The following is a 26906-nucleotide window of genomic DNA, read 5'->3' as shown; positions in this document are numbered from 1 at the left end:
TTCCCCACCCCAATCAATGAAATTTGTAATTTTAAGAAAAAAAATCTTTTCTTATGTATATAGACATTCTTAACAGATTTATTAAATTCTTAATGTTAATTCTTCTTTTTTTTTTTTTATGTTTGTGAGTGTGTGAAACTTTGTAGAGAACTAAAGAGTGTCCCAAAATTAAAACAAGATTTGAATTTGCCACCATTCGTGCAATAAAGTACTGGTAATACTAATAAAAAAAAATTAACAGCCGATAGTTTATGATTAGTAAAAATGAAACGTTACACTATGGAACAACGTGTTAACGCAAAATTTGAATTAAATTAAAGGAAGAATTAAATTGTTATATTTTTATTGAATCGTAAAGTACACGGGTTATATATTGAATAACACATTGGGCAAATGGCCACCACGGTTTTGCTGGCACATACGCGTTCTTTTGTCGAAATTTTCCATGGCCATTTTGTATACATGTGGCCAAATTTCGTCGATGCGGCGTTGAATTTCCTCCTTCAATGTACGAGTGCTTGTGGGCTTGTTGGCATAGAGCTCTGACTCCAAATAACCTCCTTAAAAATCCAATGGTGTTAAATAACATAATTTAGGAAGCCAATTCTCAAATTTTCGATCTGTGACCCCAGATGTTCATTATTTTTGAAATATTGTTCAACAATGAAACACGTTGTTCAGTCGTGTAACGATTCATTTTTACTAACCCTAAACTGTCAGATGTCAAATTGTTTTAATAGGATTGCCAACACTTTATTTCACGAATAGTAACAAATTAAAATTTTGCGCTAATTTTGGGAACCTTTTATTTTCTATTTAAACGAGATTATTTTATAATGAATTATATTTATATATTATATCAATTAATTTCAATTATAGATTTTTGATTTGAATATTTTATATATCTTTAACAAATCTTGCCGCATTACTTTTTATTGAAATTAGAATATGAATTCCATCCAGACAGAAGTAAATGAGCATAGCGAGCGTATCATAAGCGATGAATGAATGGCAATAGTAATAATCTGTTATCTATTTATGATTATTGGAATATTCTGTTATCCTACTAATTGTATCAGTATTTAAGCGTAGATTCAATCTGAGACAGAAGCTTTCACTACTATTTGAAAAGATAAATGAATCTACCATATTTAGAAAATATCTAAACAGAAACTGTGAGCAAAAAATATCTTAGTAAATTCATGGCTATAATTTTTCTTTTTTGCAGAATTTTTATTATTATTATTTTAACTAGAGAAAATAATCTTATCTGTTGTCGTAGTCATCTAACAAATGCAACTGCGATGTAACCCAAAATTTAATACCACGTTATGTTATTCTATTTTTACTTCAGATTATTCCAAAATATAATTGGGAATTGTAGTTAAAATTATCACTTGAGCTTAAATAATCATACTCATCACTAGTAATCATTACTCATCATATTATTGAATAAAATTAATTAAATGTTAGCCACAAAAGCTATTTTCCAATGTTTTTTTTTAAATGAAAAACTCAAAATTTCCTGCCATTCTTTCGTGCATATCTTTGAAATTCTACTATCGTATTCAGTAACCAGTAATTTTAGACAATTGTTTGAATTTTGGAATTAGCTTTAACTAATTTTGAAGCATTTGTTTATAAAATGGCGGAAAGCGCTCAGACTCTTGGAAGACCGCATAGCAATCAAGACGTTCTGTCTCCCAAACAACGGGTTTAAAGTTGTTTCAAAAATAATATCAAAATCGCTTTCTAGACAGTTAAAATTTTTTTATTCCTCCCGGCACAAAATTTGAATGGTCGATCGCCCCGCCTCTTAAGGCATTTTGACGATCGGCCGAGCACATAAAGCGTAAAATTATAACTTATTCTGTTGAAATTGCAGACGATAGACGATTTTCCTTAGTTAACTGTACCCGTGTTTGTGCCTCGCATGCGTTTGCTGAAGCGTGATATAGAGTTCGTATATATATAAACTTTCACATTTATACATTTCTTTTAATTTGTTCTTAACCTTTTTTTTTTGCATAATTTTTGAAAGCGATATGTTTGAATTGTGTTTTGTTGAAACAACCATTGTGAAATCGAAGTTGAAAGTTGCGAAATTAGTTTAGATATATATTTTTGGTTGCATTTTAAGCATAATTATGCTGCTATTATACTGAAAATCCTTTTCTTAAAAATTATATTTAATGCCAAAACATTTCTTACTAATAACTGAGAATATGCATCAAATTCATGGAACTTTTAAAAGGCTTTCAATAAATTTTAAATATAAAAATTCTGTGGAATATTTCAAAACAAGCAATATTGATCTTGTAAATTTTAAAACGAATGCCAAAACCAGTTTACATAAAATAGGCGAATAAGTTTACGCTTTTGTTTCCTTTTATGCAAAGATCCAAACATTAATATCGATTTGGAATGAAAAACTAAAATTTCTATGAAGGCTTTTAAATTGTATGACCCATGTTTTATTTATTTACTTTTATAATTATCGAATGAAAAAAAAGTGTAGACGTCTTTTTATTGTTACTGTAATTTTATTTGTGTTGAAAAACTAACTCATAAACTAGGTATAATAATTTATGTTAGCAAACCGAGAGTCGAAGAATTCTATTCTAATTTATAAAAATTGTTACAAATGATTTTAGAAGTTTTGCTTTTTATTCTGTCTTATTTTAAAGATTAATAAACTACAACAGTTAACAACAAAAAAAGCATTCTCCTTTCCGTTAACATCTGTTTTAATTTGTCAACTGACACATTGCATTGCGAAATCTGTGAATCTCATTAACTATATTCTGCATTTTAAAAGCTATTGTTTCCTTGTTAGGTATTGTTCCTCTGTAAATTTAAAAAAATCAATTTTCTCTTTGTCTTTTTAATGTGAATATATGTGACTAGTGTAACTTCCTCGTTTTAATTAGTATTACATCAAATGCTTTTGTATTCTTGGAAATGAAAGGCAAAGCGGATCTTGTATTGATGTGACAGTTATATTAAGATATACGAAGGAAATTAAATATTAAAAGTAGAACGAGTTCCTTTTATAAACTGGTTTGCAATTTAAGTATTGATTTTACTTTAGGAAGAATGCTAAATTTTAAACATTCATGTTTGTGCTAGAATTTTTCATAGAAATATTATTATAGTTTCTAGCCTATCCATTTTGAGTTAATGGGACAAGTATGTGCCATTTTGCTCTGAAGTCACATCAGATCTCTCTGGAAATGATCAAAAAAACCTGTTGATTCAAAATTATAATGTTCTGTCTCCTCATCTAATCTACATTTTGAAAATTCAAGTCAAATATGTGAAAGATGTGAAGAACTTTTTAAACTGAATTTGTTGTGTCCAAAAAATTCGCTGCCATGTTTTCTAACGTGAAATTCTAGATTTGATCCCCTATCACCCAATGGGTAACCCCCGGGAGGGCCACCTCGAAATGAGGATGAGATGCTTCCGGCATGGTAGTTGGATCTCGTCACCCTGGAGGGTACACAAATAGGTGGGGCATCTGGCTCCTCCCATCGATGACGGGACGTACTTCCTTCTTGGAGGGTTGTACCGTGGCCGGTGATGGCTCTTAGGACTCAACCACAGTTCCCGCCAGTGTGCTGTTGCGGCGGTCCGGTCATTCAGGAGTCAGATGGATGACTTCTCCCAATGGGTCACAAAAAAGAATTTTGGAATAAACATTTTCAGCTAGTATTTCTGTAATCATTTTAATATGTAAGTGGGCAGAAGTAATTCAAAAACTGAATTGTTCTAAAACATCCATGTCATATTACAAATAAGCATAATTCACTGAATTATTTTTTTGTACCTCGGATATTAATATTTCTTTTTTTTCCTTTTGTATTTTCTAAGTATGTGTACTTTTGAGATCGGAGAATATTTATTCGGTAATGGAAATAAGATAATGTTTTCTCTCTCTCTCTCTATATATATATGATATATCTTAATATAATTTAAATTCTAATTAATTTCCTAATTTTTATTTTAAATAAGCCAATGTTAACTTCATTCTAAAATGGTCCCTTATTTCCAATTCTATTATTTTTTTTAATTAATTAATGCTACAGGCGCTCTATAAAAATTGCAAGTCTCAGCATTTTCTCACGCTCTGAGTGAAGGGATAAAAATCCTCAATGTTTACAACACTCTCATAAAAATACCTAAATTTCCCTATCCTAAATCGACACGTGTCAAAGAAATCCATATAAAAATCTGAGTATAAAATTACTGAGGGAAAAATTTTGCTCTTGTATCGCGATGTAAACGGACGTCAATTTCATCATAGCTTCTTGTGTATAATATGCCCCCCCCCCCGGATGAAATAAATCAAAGTTTTAAATCTTCAAAAAGTTTCTTCTATTTGGCCACGCAACTGCTAAAACATATATTTACATATATATATATATAAAGTAATTACAATTTCTTTATAGTATTATAATTTAAAATACTTTACACTATTAATAATAAATTTTAAATATAAAGCATAAAAAAGGTCACAAAATTCTGTTTATCAGTTAATTCTTTCTGCATTTTTAAATACTCTTTTTTTAAAAAAATGTAGTTAAGATCTTTCATTTAATATTAGTTATAGGGTTTTAGAATTAATTTTTTAAATTTTCTCTTCAGCTATTTTGAATAAACTTAAATTATATTATAAAAGTTTTAAATCTGTAATTATAAATTAAAAACAATTTATATTCACTGAATAAATACTTTTTAAAAATTTCATTTACTTTTAAGTTCGAGTGATTTATAAAATACTGTTTTAAATCTACTAATTTATTTCATTGTATAAAAATTCCAAATGAGTGCCTTTGTAGAAACAGTTCAACTTTTCATTAGCTCGACCGAATCATTTCTCTGTTCACTGATTCTTTTCGCTTACGACAAGTTCAGCTTTTTAAAGTAAACAACTGAACTTTTCGGTTCAAAGTTCAGCCGCTTCCTGTACTATCTGCTTGCCTGAATGTTGTTTTCGAATTCTCGCTTAGAGACTGGATACAGATTAAATTCTTGGCCGCACACATCGTCGATTAAAATTAAATTCGTTAGTTCTCTTTAAAAGAGAATGGATATTTAAAAAGGATGGCAGATAATAAAAAATCCTGAGTCAAATCGCTATTCATTCATAAGTCATTGTTTAAAGTCGTCTAAGTCGTTGTCGTAAGTTTTTGGATTGTTTCCAAGATCGGTTGTTGACAGCACGGAAGGGCTTCATTGAGTTCTTTTCAACTGCGCTGCCCGTTATGCTTCTGTTACTAACTCTTTCAGACAGAATCTGCAAACAATGGTTTTCTCGTAAACTGTTGTGATTAACGGATGATTAACACGATTGTTGATTATCGCATTTGTAGATTGACGTTTTCTTATCTCTTAGTGAACTTGATTAAATGTATTAATGTACGGCGCCATGATTCTATTTAAGACCAATTATTTCGCAACGTACTATTCATACATTCCCTGTAGTAGTTTTAAAATAATGGCTATATAGCATTCTATTATTTAACTGTAATTAACAGTGTTATTATTATTTTTATAATACGCAGCAATTTTTCTTTTTCTTTAGAATAATTTCTAAATATGAGATTTATACCATTTAAGAAGGCTTTTTTATTCATAGTTTTATGTTAAGAATAATAAAATTTAGAAATGAAATTGAAAAGTATGATAAACTATAATGTTTTTCTAAAATATTGATTTGAAATCAAGGCATTAGCAACTTTATTGGTGTTGTGTACCTTAGTTTGCTTTATAAAATAATTTGTTTATAGGAAAGACGTTTTTAAAATTTTTTAGTTTTAAATATCATGTTGTTTATTTATATTAGTAACCAATACATTCTTTTAATTTTTAAAAGAGTGTCAATTAAATTTATTTAAAAATGTAATTTTTTCCCCTCAAATTCGTTACAAGTGATGCCACTTATAAAAATCAAAATTGTCATAAATAAACGCTAAATGACTCTGAAAAAATTAAAATCCCATCGCCGAGAACACACACAACTACGAAACTTCAGAAAATGAATGAAAAAAATCATTAGATAATTCAACCTTTTCAAACGCGGTTGAATAAAAGGTAAAAAAAAAAAAAAGCTTGCAGTTTTATATGGAATTACTTTTATTATAAGCTGATTTTTTTTTCTTTCTGTATTCGGAGACACGGAAATTTATAAAAGTCTGAAAGTTTGAGATGAAAAATTTTCTCTCTGTGTATTTGATGCTCAAAATAAACATTCACATCAATTATAAGATAAAACTGTAACCATCGTTGAAGAAGGACACGAATCCTCAACATTCCAAAATATCGTCTGCACTGACTAAGGAAAGAAAAAAAATTGGTCCACAATCTGCTAATAAGCCTTCTCGGTGGTTTTTAAACAGAAACATAAATTCGATTTTATCTACCGAAGAAACACGACTTCAAACTGCAGAGTTATTCTAATGGCAGAAACGTCCAACCAGCGATATTTGAAACGGAAACTGCTTTACAAGTGGACCGCCTGCTCTCTGCTAAAAGTGACACTATCTGCTGAAAGTGATAGATAAAGGAAAGGCTCTTATCTTCCGAACGTAAACCCCTGATAATAATTTCTCGGAGTCGAAAGTCCCGTCTTGTAGCACCCTCGTCATCACCGTGTATCTTTGGAGAGAAAAATAGGGTAGTCTGGGAGGTCGGCCCTGAATTGAAGTGAAGCACGTTCCGAAAAGTCAATATCGGAAGAAGGAATTGCTTGTTTTTCAATTGTAAGTGATGCCTCCCAGATGGCAAAGCTTGTCAGCGAAGAGTCTTCGGCAAAACCGTCAGTCAGATCCTTAGATTGAATGCGGGAAATCGTAGGGACTTAAGAGTTGGCCACTAAGTTTATTTCTCTGTATTTATTAAAATTATCTAAAACTTGCCGTCTTTTGAGACCAGCTGTTTCACAAGCAATATTTGTTATATTTAATTTTCGTTCGATCGCGTAATTTCATGTCCATGTTTCAGTCAAATTGTAAGCATTAAAACCATGGTGATTTAAAAGTCTTGCATATGCTCTGTTTCTTGTGTATATGAACTTTCTTAATGGAGACTAGTCCCATGCTATCATAGCGCTATTAAAAATGTAAATATGCGGTTCATCTGTCTTCTAACTGTTTTGGTACACTGCAAGTTCACTTTTAAACTAAAAGTTTCTTGTAAACTAAACAATATATAAAGTAAGTAAAGTAAGTAAAATAAAGAGTATAAAAAGTAAAGAAAAATGCTAAATTACACAGACATATTCAAAGATAAAAGTAAATCTCGTTATTAAGTTTTTGATGAAACAATGAAAACTATGTGTAGATCTGGTAAAAAAAAATGTATTAAATTATTGGAAATTAGGCAAGAATAAATAAATAAAAAAATAATAAAGAAATAATATACATATATATTTTAAATTGCCAAAAATCATTAAACATTTATACTATTGTTAAGTTGATATCACTAAAAAAGAAAAAAGTTTTAAATTTTGAGATGGTGCCAAAATCATTTATGTATAATAATATTTTGCGAAGTTATGTCATTGCGGAAAAGAGTGGAGTGGATAGCAGGTAAATTTGGTATTATTTTGTCTTCAGCTGTTAATTCTTTGTGACGTGACAAATGATGTGCGCCTAAATTAGATAATTTAACTAGCCTTTTTTTCTGAATATATGTTAAAAACAATTATATGAACAAAATTTGCGGAAAAAGATTGCTTAAAAATTGTGCAAAATAATGTTTATTGTGTTATAAAATAATGTGAAAATTATTGCAACACTTTTTCTATCTAACTTTTTTCCTTAATATATATAAAAAAAAACACTTTTATGAAGCAAATTTACAAAAAAATATTGCTTGAAAACAGTGAAAAGTAATGTGATAATACTTTTAATTTGTGTTATAAAATAATGTGAAGATTTTGCGACACTTTTTCTACTTAACTTTTTTTCTTAATATATATGAGAACAATTTTATGAATATAATTTGCAAAAAACATTACTTGAAAACAGTGAAAAATAATGTGGTAATATTATAAATTGTGTTATAAAATAATGTGAAGATTATGGCGACGCCTTTTCTTATATTAGTTCTTCATATTTTTTTATGTGAAAGTAAATCAATAGCATTTCGTTAGCCTTTAAGAAGAGAAAACATAATGCCATAAGAGATCACCGAAAGTACTCGAGGAAATGGGAATTCCGTTCACTAATTTGGAGCGGGGAGGGGGCGTCTGCTATGAACTTGAAATCTTTTTCGTATAAGTCGACAAAGTATGCTGCAGTTAGTGGGGAGGAGGGAAGGAAGAGCTACTATGTCTGGAAGACCATTTATTCACGTTATGTTGCAGAAAACATTCATGCCGGAATAAAATGTTATTTAATTTTCTTATTATATTTTTAATGTTATGTAATTATGATATGTATGTGCCAAAAACAACGTCAGTTTGAATCTTGAGAATTGGTTGAATTTTTTTGTAATTTTAATATCTGGTTATTTATGTAATTTTAGATATTTATTTATAGATTATTCCTAAGAATTAATTAGGAAATTCTTCCGAATCATGAAGAGTAAATATTTTCCCATGTTAACCAATTACCAATTTGAGACTAAAAATAAAAAAAAAAAAATAAAAAAAATCCTTTGCATAATATATGCCAGTACAAACTGATTATCTACAATGCTATTACTGTGCGTGCATTAATTTATTACTCTTGAGATAAAAAAGAAATGATTATTTTAAATAGCTGATAAAATGTAGAACAATTTCTGGAAACGAAAAAACAAACTGCGTCATGATTTCCTATTTACTGTGCAAGATTTTGTTGCACCGATACTTTATCCTTAGTATTCTGATTTTAAAAATCTTTTTATTTTTTTATTTATTTTAGGTCTGTTATCCTGTTCATCTAATCCCTGTAAAAATGGCGCGTCTTGTGTTTCAAATCCCAGAGGAGAATCTTATTGCAAGTAAGTTTTGAAACCCTTATATTATTTTTTATTTCAGATTCATTTCATGCGTGCTTTTTTTTTTAAAGTCTCAAACTCATTTTTTTAAAAAAATAACACGTTTAAGATAAAATCTAAAATTTTAATTATTGAAGTGTGTTCGGAGTTTAGTGAACTAGTAAAATATGGTTCAACAATACACAATATTATACATTATTTTTTGTTTTTCTGTGGACTGTTTAAACCAAAAGAAGTATAGATTGCCTGCTCATTTAAATAATTAAAAAATAATTATAATTAAATAAATTCAACTATTGAATGGTGGTAAAACGATAAAAACTTTGCTGGTTATTAATGCCGGTTCTGTAGATTATTACTGTCCCCCCCTCCCATAAAAAAGAAACGGATTATATACAGATATTTTAACTAGGGATTTTTTCGAACACCAACCTGACACAGTCGGGTTATTAGGAAATACTTATACTTATATACAAATTTTTAAAATTTGTGATATAAAATAAAAAAGTAGTTTTGGGAACCACTGTAAATCATGTGTTTGATATTTTTAGCTCGGCAGCTGAAAGATTTCCACATTTCAAACATTTAAAAAGTTATATTAACCTGTATCAAACATTCCTTTTAAATTTTGGGCATATTACTTTCATATGAAATGTCTTGTTTTGGTGTATTGAAAGGAACGCCAAATAATAATTATGGTATCAATATAAATTATAACACACAAAAATAACCATCTTTGATATTAGAATACAACTAATTAGCCCAGCTTCACTGGACCTCAAACAATTATTTGGATTCAGTAATTAAAATCTTTAGATAAATAATGAGTATCCTCTTCAGTTAAAATTATCTTTTCTTTGTTCCGTGCTCTCGTTTCAGGTTAAGGAACAAGCAAAGATCACGCGATTAATGCTTTACCATTTATTAAACCCTTTTATAATAATATCTCTAATTATAGGCTTTGCCCCTATTCATTAAGAGCAATTAATGCTATTCAGATTAATAACTTATTTAGACATTTTATTCCCGTCCCCTCTCTTTAAGCACCATAATTTAGAATTTTTTACCATGATACATTTCCTCTAATTTCAGCGTTTTCATAATCGAATTCTGTTATTTTTGTATAATTATTCTAAAACATTTTCAATATTTCAAGAATTTTCCCGAGTGCATTTATTCATTTTATTTTCATTTAATCATATTTATTTTACTTTTCGGCGTTTATGTTTGGCATAATTTATTAATTTATGATTTGTGCCAACATCAATTGCGTTTTTTAATCCAAGCCTATGTCATGTCTTGTTCAAAAAGAATAAATCCCCACCCCCTTTTTTCCTGTTTTTTTTCCTCCCCAAGAAAATATTTTTGAAAAATAGCATGTTTAAAATGTTCCAATAAAATATATGTTCATTTATAGTTGATATACTTGGCATTGCTCAGAATTAAAATGCCTTCATGCATTTTTAATGTAAAGACTAATTTTGTATAAATTATTAAAAACACATAGTCTTTTTATTACATCGCACCACGATTGACTGTCATTAAACTTTGGGCACTTGAAAATGAAGGGTATAGCCATTCCTTTTTTTAAATTGTTTTAGGCGCCCATTAAATAAGTACTTTCAACCCATAAAAATTTTTCAAAAATAGTGGAGTGGATCAGAGTCTTGTCACCGTAATCCAAAATCGTCTGTGTTAAAACTTAAAAGAATACATAATAATTGAAGAAATATATACACATAAATAATAGAGTACAATTTGGTATCAGCAAAGAGTTAAAATGTTGAATTTAAAGAAAATATTAATATATATTTTTTGTAAAATATTTCTTGGTTTTTTTTTTTTATAGAAAGGTTTATTTAAACAAAATTTCATCTATTTTCTAATTAATTGAATATTTGATTCATTTTTGCACTTTGAAAATTTGACAGCATTCTTTCTATTTTAAACAGTAGGTTTGGTTGAAATTGGCCCTTTGAATAACTTTATTTATGTTGACATAAATAACTAGCATTCTGAAATAATATTAACTCTGATGTTTAAAGACGTATAAGTGTTTGCAACTTTTTTTTAATATTAATATTACAGTTTAAGTTTAGTTTATAGCCCAAGCATTTTAAAATAAACATTACTACTGCTGTTAAGTCTTTTTGTTCAGAATATATATATATATATATATATATATATATATATATATATATATATATATATATATATATATATATATATATATATATATATATATATATATATATATATATATATATATATATATATATATTATAATTCAGTAAACCATATTAAGTCATCATTTCTTTATCTAGTTATATAAACAAATATTAAAACCATAAGTGCGAAAAAATTTTACCAATTTACATTTTTTTAATTATTTGTAAGATTGCTTCATTCCATTTTGACTTAAGTTAATTTATGAAAAAAAAAAGCCAGTAATAATTTTAAATAGATTTTATTTATTTATTTTTCTATTTATGTATTATTTATTATTATTTATTTATTATTGTATTGGCTTATTTATTTCTACTTTTCATATCGTTACAAAAACTTTTAGTCTTATAATATCGTTGCAAATAATGAAAAAATAGGAGAGGATAAAACTATCATAAATTGATAGAAAAGAAGAAAATAAAAATACACTTGGAAAGCTTTAATCGAATATTTGAAATTTGCTTCATTCTGCCTTTGGATAAAATACACCTGTAACTATTCAAGCAAATCAAGAATGGTACCCCTTAAGGCCTGGCTTCCGTAAAGCAACGGTACCGTTGCCAACGTAATTGCCCAAACTATTTTTATATTCTTGTTCTGTTACATGTAAATGCTAACATAAATTTTTCAGACGATTGAATCGAAATGACGAGAACTCGGTCATGCAAAACAAAATGGAAAGAGAATTTTTTTATTTTTCACCCTAAGAAATATCGGAAGATATAGCCAATATTTCCATATTTACACATAAATGTTTACGATTTTTTTTTGCTTGGTTCCAAAACAAATAAATGCAGTATGAAATTCGAATCTTATATATAGAAGAAATAAATGTCATTTCTGGCTTGTTTGATTCTGTTTTGAAAAAATGTTCTTTGTTTAAGCCTATTTTATTGAGAAAAGGCGGTAGAATGTTCTAAGGGCGTCGCCACAGTCGAATTTCAGTCATGGAATTTCATTTTATTTCTGATGATCTTTCGCGCCAAAGGCTGCAAATGAGTCATCATATCCAGAAGTTATGCCATTTTATGCAAGGTCGAAAACCTGTTCGACCAAATGGTTAAGCATTCCCTCTGAGCTGTTGCGGATTTTTTTAAATGAATATTGATGAATGGATGAGCAGGAATTCAATTTCTTGTAGAACGGAAGTCACTTCGATAACAGATTCTAAATTAATTATTGAAGCTAGATCGAATGAACGAATTTAAAAGATTGTTACTGTTTTTATTTTAAGAAGTGTATTTTAACTTCAGTATATATTTCCAATGGGACAGAATTTTTTTTATTGCTCAACTTGGATTTGAACATTTAAAATCTTTATTATTATTATTATTATTATATTGTTTTTTGCTATACTGTTAGTTTATAAGCTTCCTATACGAAGTAAGGGAAGAAATGGATTAAAAAAATAAATAAGGCAATTTCTTAACATTTAATAATATTTATATTTTTATAACATTTTAGCCTATTACTATTTGGTGTTATTTTTCTTTTTTGAATATAAAATTTATCGTTTATAGTCTAGATGCATTAAAAAGCGCTTTATTTTTACTTTTTCTTATTCTGATAAATTTATTTCTGTGTGAATTTTTTTTTTCTCTTTACTTAATGTATTTTTATGATTTTAAAGATACATTCGAAAGCAAAGAATTATATTGCTTACTAATATATTTTATTTTTCTTATTTTAATTTATTTTTGTACGAAAAATGAAATTTCTTTTTCTTTTTACTTAATGTATTTTTATGGTTTTGAAATTACATTCGAAAGCAAAGAATTATTTTGCTTACTAATACATTTTATTTTTCTTATTTTTTAAAGTTTTTCTTATTTTGATAGAGTTGTTTTTGTGCGAATAATAATTATTTTTCTTTCTTTTTACTTAACGCATTTTCAAAGTTTTAAAAGTGCATTTGAAAACAAAGAATTATATTACTTTATAATTATATGAGAATTCATTTATGAAAATATTTTATCTTGAATTAAGGGCACAATACATTTATGCGTGAAAATAGTTATTTTATTTAGCTTTCATATGAATTGCTTTTAGACAATAATGATAATTTATAATTTAATTGTCAGTATTTATATAAGTCTCGGAGAAAATCTTATCCCCACAATTATTTCGCCATTGTTTTGGCTAGGAAATTAAAAGGTTTATTTTCCTTTAATTGCATGCCATTACGTCATTATTCTTCAGCATATCGGAAATAGAAAATAATTATAGTTGGACCCAAGAATTATCTATCGAGCAATGTTATTATTTTTTTTATATGTAGGTTACATTTATAGTTTGTTGATTCTTAAAATTTTTAGTAAAGTAGCATTAACCTTTGCTTTCAATACTTATGCATTTAAATTGCTGGGTGGATTAATAGAGGGATGAGGAGCTGGACTTTTCATTGCTCGATTTTTTTAAAAGTTAATATAGCTTGCAATTAATTACGGCGCTTGTTATTGCTTCTTTGTTATTGTCAATTATTTTTAGATGAAGGGAAAAAAAGTTTCTAATAAGATGTTTATATACATGAAATAGCTCTTTAATGTTACTAAAATGATTAATTTTAAGAGTTATTTTATTAAAAGAAAAGAGGAAATGGATATTGTTTGATTTGATTATGTATTGAAAAAAAGTCTCTGTTTAATATAGTATTTGCAGTATAATAAAATCACTTGGTTTTCGTAATTTTCAAAGTAAATAAAAGTTTTGAAGACACCGGCTCTATTTTTGTTTTGTTACAAATATTTTCATTTTTAAACTACTGCAAGATTAAATTTAAGCTAACGATGAACGATTTGAAATCAAATTATCTTTCCCGAATGAATTACAATAATTTCCTAGCAATGCACTTGCTTTTAAAACTCACAAAGAATTTTCAAACAAATATAAAAGACTTTCTTGTTATGCATCTAACATATCTTCAAAAACGGCCTCAGCATGGAAGTCTTCGCTTTTGCGAAATTTATTTTCCTTCTTTAACGAAGCTTCAATTTTCAGGATTGAAAAATTGTATTCGATTTATTATTGTCTTTGTTATAAAACACCTCATCTACATTTTCATTTTCCCTGTAGTACTTGATACTCTCTTCACTTCATCTCACATTGCCCAATTACTGTTCACAGCTTGACGCACGATTGATTCCGAAGAGTCCAGGAAGAAAATATATATATATCCTCCCCCCTTCTTCCCACAGTTTGTTTGTCAAAATCTATCCCCCCCCCCCTCCGGTTCTTCTAACGGGGCTTGTCTGTTTTGTCAGTCAGTCATGTTATGCATTTTCATTCCTAGGCCCATTATTTCTAAGGTACGTGATCATCGTATCAATTGCCAAGAAGTCGTCTCTCAAACTAGTGTCCCATGGAAAAAAGCAGGAAAAAAACCTATCTCCAGACTTTGCCGTGGTCTTTGGAGCGTAACTATTTAGGTGGCGTCTTTCACCAAGAAGAACGTGACGCTTAGACGGTCTATTCTGTTATTTATGTTCAACATGTTTGGTGTTCTTTGTTGGTTGATTGTCTAGCAATTGGTGTACTTTTTAAAGGAGGGGGAGGGGGTGGAGAGAAGGATTCTTTTTTAAGCCTTTGATACTGAATAGATAAGATCCCGGTGCTGCTTTTCGGAAAGGGATTTCTTCCATACTTTCCTGTCAGCGATGTGAACGATTGGAACATGAAGTTCAAGCGGCAGGCCATTGCCTGTGCTGTTTTGTGGATTATGATACGTGGGATAATTGATCTGGAATCGGGGGAGTAATTTTGTTATTTAATGTATCCCATGCATTGCCGAGACGCCGTTCTGGTCTGAATATTGCATGAATTCCTGAAAGAAATTTTTTTCCCCTATTTATTTAAAGAATGCAATGATAATCATTTTGCGATTAGGATTTATTTCACGAACGATCGTGGTTAAGTATTTGGGGAATTTAGATATGAGATTTTTTTTTTTTTTTTTTTAGTTTGCTTTGAGGCAGAACTAACAGTTTAAATTGTTTTTATTACCATTCCATATTGTATGTTCTCAGACGATTAAATGTTTCCAACCAATACGGCTTTCACAAACATTAGCAATCATTTTGAAACATTTCGAATGCGTTTTTTTTTTTTTTTTTTTATGATTAATATCCGGAGAGATAAGTATCTAAAGGAAAGAAATCTTTTCTGTTCTACGCATAAGCAACTGTTTTCTGATAATATGAATGAAATTCCATTTTCGTATGTAAATTTTAGAATGTTCTTACAGAAATTTGTTTTTGTTGTCTCTTATTTGTAATTGTTAATGATAGAATCGATATTCTGATGAGGCCTTTTCTGATTATTATTATTTCGCGTTTATTTTACAATTCCCTATAATAAAATGGTATAGTTAGGAAACATTAAAAAAGCAATTAGATGCAATTAAAAAATCGAACTTAAAGGGACTTATTAAAAAAATTAATTAATAGATCTTATTTTAAATTAATCATTCAAGTTCCAAATTTTTTTATATTGCGTTTGCAATAATTTATCTTTTATAACTTTTTAGGCTTCATTTCCATTTCTTATCTAAACTACCGTGGTCTTTTATTAACTTTTTTTCCTAATTTGCAGTTTTTTTCTTGGTATATTTGATATTATTAGGAATTTTAACTATAATATTTTTTTATTATATTGAATTCTTAATGAAAATACTTATCGAAATTTGTTATAAATTCTTTGGTTTTGCTGGAATTTTCATTATGAAATTCCATTTTCAGTAAAGCGAACAGCTTGACAAAATTAATTAAAAAAAGGTAACTTTCAAAAATTTTTTTACTAAAAACCAATTTTATTTATTGAAGCTTCACTATTTCAGAGGTTTCGAAATGTGAGTATTGTTTTCAAATCCATTGACTTTGCCACACCCAATAGTTGTTCCAAGATAAACTAACCTGTAAAGTGTTCAGCTCACTGGCAAACTCAATAACGATTATTTTTAGTGATCTGCCATCAGCGGCCTGTTGTCAGTACGTCTTCAAGGGCTTGTGAACGATGCACGGTCAAGTGCCTCAACTGTAACTAGAAACAATCTGATACTGCTCTGAGCTCGTATGTTTTACGTCACTCGTGAAAGAACACCATTTATCGATTGTGTGATAAAGGCTTCCATTCAGTTGAGCTTTTGTGGCTTGTTTGATACCCAGATATTGATTGTAAAGAAAGCCTTTCATGGAGAAAGCACCCAAACCGTGACTGAATTATCCTTGAAGTTTAGAAGTAAAGGAAAAATGTTCGTTTAAATTTTGGAAAATGATATTTTAACGTAATTCTTTTTAAATACGAACGATAATGTTGCAGATGTTTTAGATGTGTAAGGTTTTTTTAATGCTATTTATATAATTAAAAAAATCGTTTGATGGTGTGAGATACAGGTTTATGATCTCGTCGAAACAATTAATCGATTTTCATATATTAAGGCAGGTTTATGTTTGCTTCTCTGAAATATTGCTATTGCTCGGGTTTCGAAATAATATGTTTATTATTTATTTATCTTAAATACATAAATCATTGTTTTTCCTTAATATAGGTGTCTATCTTTCGCATTTTCAGATTTTTGCGAAATTAACAAGTTGGGAACCGGCTTTTCGTAGATTGAAAAATCATATTAAATGTCATTCAATTATCATATTTGTAAAATATGATTTTAAATTAAAATGACTGATTAATAGTTTAAAAAATAAATATAAAATATTTCTTTTTGTTTCGCAAGATCAGTATATACATGCGGTTCTAGTTTATTTAGTTTAATTACTTATTGTGGAATGAAATTGCGGAAATTGTTGTTATTACGAGAATTAAAAAAAAAAAAAAATCTCTTAACCTTTTTGGGGGAGATAAGAAATTCTTTTCTCTTCTTTCTTTCTTCTTTTTTTTTCCCCCGTTTTCTTTTCTTTTCTTTTTTTTTTGAAAAAAAACAAAAAACAAAATTCCAGAAAACTTAAAAAACAGATCCGCACATTCTGGTAACATATAATCGTGGCTGTCTATAATCCTGTTGCTAATCTTGCTTACGGTCCAATAATTCAGTTTCACACACCAACTATTTGTCACTGCGAATTCTTTGGGCAACACCGCAGACACGATATTTTTCGATGGCTAACTCAGACGAAACGGGGAAAGGAGATGGGGGAATTAGAGATCACCTGGTAGAAGGGGGGTGTGTGTGCTCGTGCCTTGCTTTTTCTTTGAGGTTGCACACGAAATGGTCCAAAGAAAGGGGGGGGGGTAAAGAAATGGTTAGTTACTGGAAGAAAGCATGATCTCAAAGTTGCAGTGAACCTCTAAGTTCCGGACGCAACAAAGCACTATATAGTGCTATGAGTCAGAACATTTTTCTTTTTTTTTTTTCTGTCCTTTATCTGAGCCCTATCTTTCTGTGCCCCTTCCCCGCCTCCTCCCGTGACCGAACCGCACCCCCCTCTCCCAAATAGATTTATTCTGGGACGTCGTACACCCCACTGCGGGACTTGAGCAGAAATCCCCTTTTGTGAAGATTGGGAGGTGGAGGGGGTCACGTGACTGTCTCCTCAAGTATGGTTTAGTGATTCTGAACGCCTTGGTAGTGGAACGACGGGGGACGACTGCAAATTATTAATATAGTTGAAAATTAGGATGAATAACGGCTCGAATAATCTTAATACTTCTTTATTCTTTAATATATTCTTCTTTACCCTATATATATTCGCTAACTATAATCTTTATATACTGTAATCTTTCGAAATGATCACGAATTTTGTTTTCACACCAACGATGGAGTTTTTTTGACGCAGCACCTGATCTCAGCGGATCACAACGCCTAGTCTGTAATTAAATAAAGCCTTGTTGCTATTGATTTAACCCTTTAATCGTGAATATTAACTATTATTTATTTATTGGAGATATGCTAAAAAGGAATATGTTTATTATCAATAATCAAAATATATTTATGCACATAATCATTCAATTATCATATATGCATCTACATTTGTACTTTATTTCATGCATAATAATAACAAAACAAAAAAAAATCCATTCCTGCTTTTAGAAGATATAATTTGAAGGGAAAAGCCCGGCTTATTTTCTTTCTTTTATATACTTTTGAAATAGAAATTCCCTGTAAATCACTAATATTAAACAGTATTGGCCTTCAAGATTAATCAGACAAGGCAAGTTTATATTATTTGCAATCAAAATACATTTAGAATAATTATAATTATTTTAATAGTTCATAATTATAATAATTGAATTAGAAATATAGTCTATCTTAAAGATTTCACTGGCAATTCGATATTTCTACTATATGTGGAGGCATTTAAAGATATTAATTTGGCTAATTCGTTAATTTTTCGACTAGTAGTTAATTCAAGAAATCATTTTCGACTAGCTGATATTCAAAGTGAATTCATTCGTTAACTAACAATACCGCTTTATAATTAAATCGTTACTGAAGGCTTAGGCTAAGGCATTCTTTAATCTGAATGGTTTAAATTTGATTATGTTTAATATTATTTAGTAGATATTGTTAATATAACTGTTTTCAAGGCCATATAATGAAAGTTTTTCGTTTAAAACAAAGATTCAACGTTGAAAGCATTTTGAATTGTAGACAAACTTCCGACATTGTAGACACAAGTTCCGAGATTAATTGAAAAGGATCAAAAACGCAGGGGGGCTGGTTTATTACTTCACACTTTCATAAATCTCCTTGATTTAAATTAGGCCAGAATCTCCTATTAGAGATATATCTATTAATACAAGAATACACTGGTCATTTGGTGAATCAAAAAAATGTAGCGAACATGTTTTGTGCACACATGCGAAATCTTCTGTTTGTGACCGGTCCCTTAGTGGTTCCCCTTCTTTCAAAGAACTTTATTATTTATTCGGTCCTCTTCCTCCCCCCCCCCGAAAGTCTGAATGCAAGTGGGTGGAGGTGGACTCGCCTAATCCGCTTCCATACTCCCTCCTCCCCAAGCTTCCCTCTATGATTTAGAATCTTTCTCCGATGGAAAGATTCCTTTCTAAATCTTTTGTGATTCCAAGACCCAAGAGGAGAAATGGTCTGGGAGAAGAGAATGCACTTATAAAAAAATTATGATTTATTCTGAAGCGTAAGTTGAATAATATGTTAGGATTTGTGTCTGTCAGAGCCTCCAGTTCTTTTTTGGGGAGTTAGTGAGTTGGCAGAGAATGATGACAACAATACTGAAAGTAATGTTACCTGTGCCCATTCCGTATCATGTGAGGTCTTGTTTTCTTGGGGAATGTAGCAGGGGCGGGGGGTATACGCTTTCTGATGATGTTCTTTTCTTGAAATTTGTACCAAAGATGCCAGATGGGATGCTAACTTTTCAGTAGAAATAATGATTTTTTAGTGTGTGTATTTTCTGTCCCAAATTCAACCGAAATTTTTTATGTTTTATGGTGCGAAAAGTATGTTATAATATTAACTTTTTAACCCATTTATTGCATTTCATTAGAATATAATTACTCACTATAATTACAGCATTAAATACCAGAAATTTGAGAATCGAGGCCAAATGACAAGGAGGATATTTGAGGTTATACTTATATTGTGACCCTTGACATTATTGTGATATCTTGCAATTAATTACCTTTAAAAATATTTAATATTTAAGTGAAATAAATTATTTATATACTGTTATTTAGTTCAAAATTTTAAAAAACACACACACTATTAATTATTAAGTAAAATTTGATAAAAATTTGACAAGGTTTATTTTTAAAGCGTATGCTTTTGTTTTTGCAGAGTATACATTATTGTATTTAAAATTAAATGTGAAAATTTTCTCACCAAAATCAGTTTTTTTTTTATGTGAGCTTGTTTTTAACAAAACGGTAAAGAGACAAAACTCATATCATTTTAATTTCAGATATATTGAATTCTGTAATGCAATTCCTTTTTGAGCAATGATACGGTAGAAAATTATATAAATAATAGCATTGCAAAGCTTGAAATCTCAGCAATTCAATATCCACAAGTGTCGTTCCAACTATCAAGGATTGATTAAATATAATTTCTCATACCAATTATAATTTTTTTCTTCATCCATACATCCTGTTTACTTTATTTGAATCTGCTCGTTACACAAGAATTTTAAATAAAGAAAGAAATTTTACGCATAAAAATCCTAGTTTTTCTGCAGTCATAATTTTAATCCAACCTAGAACTGAAGGCCGACCGTACAGCGCAGGCGCAGAGTTCCACCGTGGGAACGAGATCCGCAGCAGTCCGAAGCTCCGCCTACATCACTGCCCGCGCACTTTTTCGGTTGCCTCTCGAAAGTGGCCGGATTAAAGAGAATGGCGGGGTTCCCATACTTGGCAGGTTAACGTCATTTTAATTAATATTTCTTCGATACCGTGTGCTGAAATATATGAATAGGAAAATGGACGATTTTGTCTGCTTGCCACTGAGATGTTAATCTTCTGAAATAATATATTCTTGTACATTCTTTTAATTAACTGTTAGCTAGTATTTTACAGCTGAAGTAAAGCTTCAGAAGTAAAATACTGAAATCTAATTTTATGTATCTCTTAATCTAAAAAGAAATGCATTGCAACTTATAAGTTGGCATTTAGTTTATGTTAATGCATTTAAATGCTTAAAAATTGATAAGGACAAGTACTTTAGTTCATAATTAATTTTTTAGTTGAAATAGTTATAAGTACAGAATGAATGAAATAATTTTTAATAAGACATTGTTATTCAGGAAGTGGATTCACTAGCTTCTTCATTATAGTGCCTTAGTGTTAATGTAATATTAATTACCTTAGTATAGATTATAGTTTCAAAAAAAGAAAAAAGAAAAAAAAAAAAAAACGTGTCATCATTTTTCAATCACTATTTTTTTTTAACTCGAGAAATTTCATTATTAAATCTTCATTGAATTCATACTTTTACAACTAAGATATCATAAAATTAATATTTCATAGATTTTCACTTATTTATATGCTTCTTAGTATTTGATTACTATTTAATTTTCAGTCAAATTTCAGCTCATTTTTATTTAATATATACTTTGAACACTTCATTTCACCAAAAAGTTTGATTCCAAAGTTTGGAGAATTAAATTATTGATTCCAAAAAATTCTCATTTGATAAAATTCGAATTCCATAGAATTTCAATGCTATATGATATTAGAATTTTTTTTTCTCGTTAACTTCCACGAGGTCGATGCATTTTCACACCGTGTCAGCAGAATGATACCCTATCTCTTCTTAATGATTTGCTTTTGAAATGGTCATTGCAATTCACTTAATGACTTAACCGCGACTCCATAATTGTTGTCGGGCTACCCGCAAATTGGAAACTCGTATCAGTTACGTGCAGTGATCCGTTAAAAGAAGGTTTCGTTTTCCGCGGGGTTGGAGTCATTTTTTTTCCTCCCCTCTTTTCTTTCTTTCGATTGCCCTCGACGGAATATTCTGTTTTTCCGGAAGAGAATGTGATATGAAGCGACCCGTAAATATGTTTCTTCCCCAGAGAGAAAAGTATGCACCGTGAAAAAAAAAAAGTTAAATGCTTTTTTGCTATTTTTAACTTAAAACGTTGTTATTGCTGTTAAGGTTATAGTCATCGAATGCTAGATTGTTTTTTAAACGATCCGTGTAAGATATTCGAATGATTTATTTTTATAAGTGAATTTCGTAGATATGATCGACAAATCAAAAAATCATTTTTTTCCCGCTTTGCCGAATTTTATTATTAAATTTGGACTTTTGAAGTACTCAAAAATATTGTTGTCCTTCCATTAAATTTATTTTGATTTTTTTTATATTTAAGTTTGATAAAGGTTATTTAATAATTTCCGCATGTTCCGCTTATTGTATATTTGCATATTATTGAAAATAAATTAAATTTTTGGGAAAATTTTAAAAACGTCTATTTTATCTAATTTCCCCTGTTTTTATGTTATATAATTAATGATGTATGTCACGGCAGCATATGGTTAATACTTCTACAAAAGTATTCAAGTATTTGTGTTTAAAGGAAAACTCTTGATTTTGAAACTTTTTAGTAAAATTTTCTAACTATGTAGGAATAGTTAGCATATATTGAGGTTGGGAAAAATGTTAAAAAATAATTGCAATTTTAAGAAATGTAATGAATTTTAATCAATTTCGGATTATAATTTTTGGAATATTTTATGCGTTTAATTTTAATGGAAAATGTTTTCGAATCACGTTTGTGAGTAGTGGGAAAAGTAGTTGCCCTCTAATCTATTCCAAAACAGAGTACAACTTCTTTCCCTTTAATTTCCAAAAGTGTTATCATAAAATTCTCCTTCCCTCGAATAAACGTCTGAAACGAACAAAATTAATGTCTGAAATGTCAAATTATACCATAATTCTTTCATGAAGGATATAATTAATTAAATTTAATGCAATAATAATGGTTAATTGAAATTACAATTTGTATAAATTAAATTATTTCGTAGGATTTTTTTAATAAAAGGATAAAGATTTTCAAACTATGCAAGAATGATTTATTTCTCCTTCTATTATTGCCTGATAATTAAAGAGAAATCGTCTATCTGGTCTCTTAATATCTGGGAAATTCCTAGTTTCTAATGTAAATCTCATTACTAAGGTCATTACCATATTTTGTTATAGTAATTTTTGATCAGCTCGTGTTTACTCTTAATTATATAAATAAATTCCAAATTCATGCATCCTTCATTTTATTCCCAGACTCAATGACGCTTTTTTCTAATTAGTCTGTAACTACTAGAATTCACCAACAAATGTAGGAAAGCTAACAGCATTCTAAAATTCCTTTAATTTTATAATAAATTTAATTCCAAATTCATGCGTCATTCATTTTATTCTAGAATTTAACGACGCTTTTTTGTCAGTCTGTAACTCCTTGAATTTGATAATCTTGAATTCACCAACAAATGTAAGAAAGCTAACACCGTTCTATAATTCTCGTAATTTTATAAATAAATTTAGCTCCAAATTCATATATCATTCATTTTATTCTATGACTCAGTGACGCTTTTTGTTATTAGTATATAAGTTCTTGAATTCACCAACAAATATAGGAAAGCTAAAACCGTTCTAAAATTCCCTTAAATTTATAAATGAATTTAGTTCGAAATTCATGCATCATTCATTTTATTCCAAGAAGCAATGACGTTTTTTTTTTTTTGTCATTATTACGTAACTCCTTAAATTTAGTATTCTTGAATTCACCAACAAATGTAGGAAAGCTAACACTGTTCTAAAATTCCATCAATTTTATAAATAAATTTAGTTCCAAATTCATGCATCATTCATCTTATTGTAAGATTCAACGACGCTTTTTTGGAATTAGTATGTAACTTCTTGAATTTAGTGTTCTTGAATTCACAAACAAACTTAGGAAAACTAAATCTATTCTAAAATTCCCTTTGCAAGAATTTTGGAACTGTCTGAAAAACATCGTTGCCATGTGTACGAAATAAAAGCATTTTCCCATTTAAATCGGCTGATGTGTTGAAAACAGCATACAAAATTATGGTACTTTCGAACACCATTTTCCTCACTGCTGTTAGCTAGACTTACCCATATCGAAACCAAATTTATAAACCGTTAAGTTCAAATAGGCTTGGAATGTTCTGGCTGCGATTTCTTCACAACATGCAGAACAATTGCGCCATTCAAAGGTTAAGAAACGATGCTCTTCAGCAGGCGCATCGTACTGTTCTGCGTCACTCTGCAACTCCAATGTGCCTGGGAAAAAAGCCTTTCAAAAGGATAGATAGTCAGCCACTTTCACTTTGGCCCCTGTTCCTTATGAATTGGCAGCTGCATCCGAGGGTCGGAGGTCACAGGCATCTCCTCCGGTGCTGGATATGAGCCCGTCCAGCACGAAATTACGGAATCGTGACATCCTTGCTGCTTGTACTGGAGGGATGGTGTGCTTACAAGGGCGATGGAGATTTTTATACGATTGACTTGTTGAACTCTACAAATGTAGAGATTTAGTGAGATGAATTGGCAAGTTGTGGGCCAACAACTGCGAGGCCTCGGTGCAGTCGTTTGTCTATCCACACTTAAATGGAATTGTAGAGCGATTGTTGTTTTGAGTTACAGTTTAAATAAGCTCCCAGAATTATTATAAATAAATGTTTTTTTTTTAAATTTTTATTAGTGATAAAAAGTAGAATTTTTGTTTTCTGTTTTATTGCAATCTTTTATTTGATTTTTCAATTTTGCAAATCTTTCCTCGAAGATCGTTGTTCCAATAAATTATTATAAAATTTAATCCATATAGTATTAAATAAACTACACTTTTACAAAAAAAAGGGGGGGGGATGAACTTATTGTCTTTAGTATGCATGTCTCAGTGTGCAGTTTATTGATTGTATTTTTCTTCTCTGTTTCAAAACTTGAATTGTCAGGCTTTTGCTAGAAATTTATAATGAAAATCGACGCATTTAACTGCTATGATAGTTTCATTTTAGGGTAATCGGTTAAATCCAATAGTTTTATAATGACGAAAAATGAGAAATATTATTTTTGTTTGTATAAATGGCATTCCCCCCCCCTTCATGAACGCTTTTAAAAAAATGCATTTGCTTTTGTGTAAGCATAGCTTATAGCAAGTTTGATGGACTTAGGTAGTTTCCTCTTCCTTCTTCTGGGGAGAGGGGGCAGTGTTGAGAGAAGGAAACAGAATATTTTCTTTTGTAAATGCATGATCATAATAATAATTTGAGAATTTAATAACTTGTTAAATGATTGTATTTATTGGTAGTTAAAAATAATGATTACAATCGTAATAACTTTAGCATCTATGTGATAATTAGACTTGATGATTTTCGGTAGCCTAAAAGCTGTGCTTGTCATTTTTGAATACCTTGACTCTACCTGAAAAACCATCTATTTAGATATAGCAATCCTGCGAAAGACTCAGCAAATGACTTGCATGATCAGAGTAATAAAATGTATGCCTGTAGGAATGATTTATATGATTCAGTATATCAGGAGACCTTTTGAGGATTTTTTATTTCATGTGTAACGAACTGACATTGAGAGAAAAACCTTTTTAAGATATAGTTGCATCTTAAGAAGTTTAGCTTTGAAAATTCAAAGCAGCAAATAATTTTATTTTGAGCCATGAAAGAAGTGGCGTAAATGGTGCGTAAGTTCTGGTTTCATTAAGTGCGATAGAGTTGAACGGCACTTTTCAAACGTAATTTGCGAAATGTGTCTCGGTTGAAATTAATGTGTACCTTTTGTTTGCAAAATTAAATCTGTAATGAAACCTTTTAATATAAAAGTGCGTGGGTTTAAACTTCTGGTCACCGCTGATCAACGTAGTTAATCTTTCTTTCATACCTTTCCAATTCTTTCATAAAGATTTTTTCATCATGCTTTTGTCGTGGGCGGATTAAATTTAATGCAGTTAACACGCATTCAGCGAGCCATTTTTTTTATAATAACAACTACAATCAGAACGCTTTGCAGATTTTCACCTGCTTCTATACACTTGCTAGCTTGCAGACGACTTTTTTTCGTTGCCAGTCTAATTCATAGCTCATTCGTTTTAATCATTACTCGTTTGATTGGGGTGAAAAGGTTAAAAAGAACTAATTGTCGAATCGACTTAACCAACTATTACATGGGTGTAACGTCTTCAGTTTTTCTGGCTGTAACGAATTATTTTTTTTAATAAATATCAAACTTTTTTTATTTGATTTCATGGGACATGTAAGTCATATCTGAACAGGTTTCTTCAACGGACTCTTATACAAAAAAAAAAAGGCGCTTTGAGCGTCTTAACCTCATTTTTTTTAAAAAGACGCTTCCTTGACGACAGTTAGAAGATAGTGACAATTACGTGACTTGCTTTTAAGTAGTGAATATGATAGAATTTTAGCAATTTTCGTGTTCTTAGCTACGGAAGGTGTGGCTAAGTTTGTAATCAAGTGGGAAGTGAAAAGAAACGCGCTTATGTACCGTCCGTCCGGGCGTCTGTATGTTCGTCGCTATAAAATTCAATTCTGATTGAAAATTATCTCTTTTTCACTTGGTTCTACTTCCTTGGAGCCTCTCATATGAGAGACTACAGAAGTTTTTGTTTGAAAACATATAAAATTTATTGTAGAGTGACAGTGGAGAATTTATGACTTGAAGGTAAATGCATTTTAACTAGGTTCTTAATGCTTTCCTATTCGTTTTACGATTACTAAATGGTAACAAACGATTTTGATGGCGGTGGTTTTGGGAGCGCCGGCCGGTTTTTTTTAAGTACCAGTTTAATTTTGTTGCATTTAAATATTTAATAGCTTTGGGAAAGGAAATGTGAGTATTTGATTTTATAAGTCTTTTTATGGTCCCCCCCCCCCTTTTCTTCTTTCTCATTGAACAAAACTATTCAAATGCAATTTCAACAGCCAGTTTTATGATATAACTCAACATTTTAAATGCTATTTTCTGTAACATTCCTTTAATTTCTCCATATTTTTTAATTGTTAACAGGCTTTTGAAATAAATGATCTCTCATATAACTTATACAAGTGTTTTGAGGCAAAAGGGGGGGGAGTTTAATGGTATTCTAAACTGTACATGTATTGAAGTGGTAATATTCTGTCAGGTTGTTTAATGTTAGTTTTATGGTGTTGATTGGCTTTATAGCCATATTTGGCAATGCAGCGCAGTGGTCATAATGTACTGTCGATACTGC

At 29.9% G+C, this 26906-nt stretch overlaps 1 protein-coding gene across 1 annotated transcript in view; it reads left to right on the top strand.

The window, feature by feature from the left end:
- Window positions 1–26906, top strand: part of LOC129981929 (neurogenic locus Notch protein-like) — a 132983-nt gene that overhangs the window by 6724 nt on the left and 99353 nt on the right. The window contains exon 2 of the mRNA XM_056092987.1: window positions 8913–8991. Coding sequence (XP_055948962.1) covers window positions 8913–8991 — 79 coding nt within the window. The remainder of the gene's footprint in view (window positions 1–8912; window positions 8992–26906) is intronic.

Source organism: Argiope bruennichi, chromosome 8 (genome assembly GCF_947563725.1).
Source record: "Argiope bruennichi chromosome 8, qqArgBrue1.1, whole genome shotgun sequence".
Taxonomy (NCBI): domain Eukaryota; kingdom Metazoa; phylum Arthropoda; class Arachnida; order Araneae; family Araneidae; genus Argiope; species Argiope bruennichi.
This window is presented reverse-complemented; position numbering and strand designations above follow the sequence as displayed.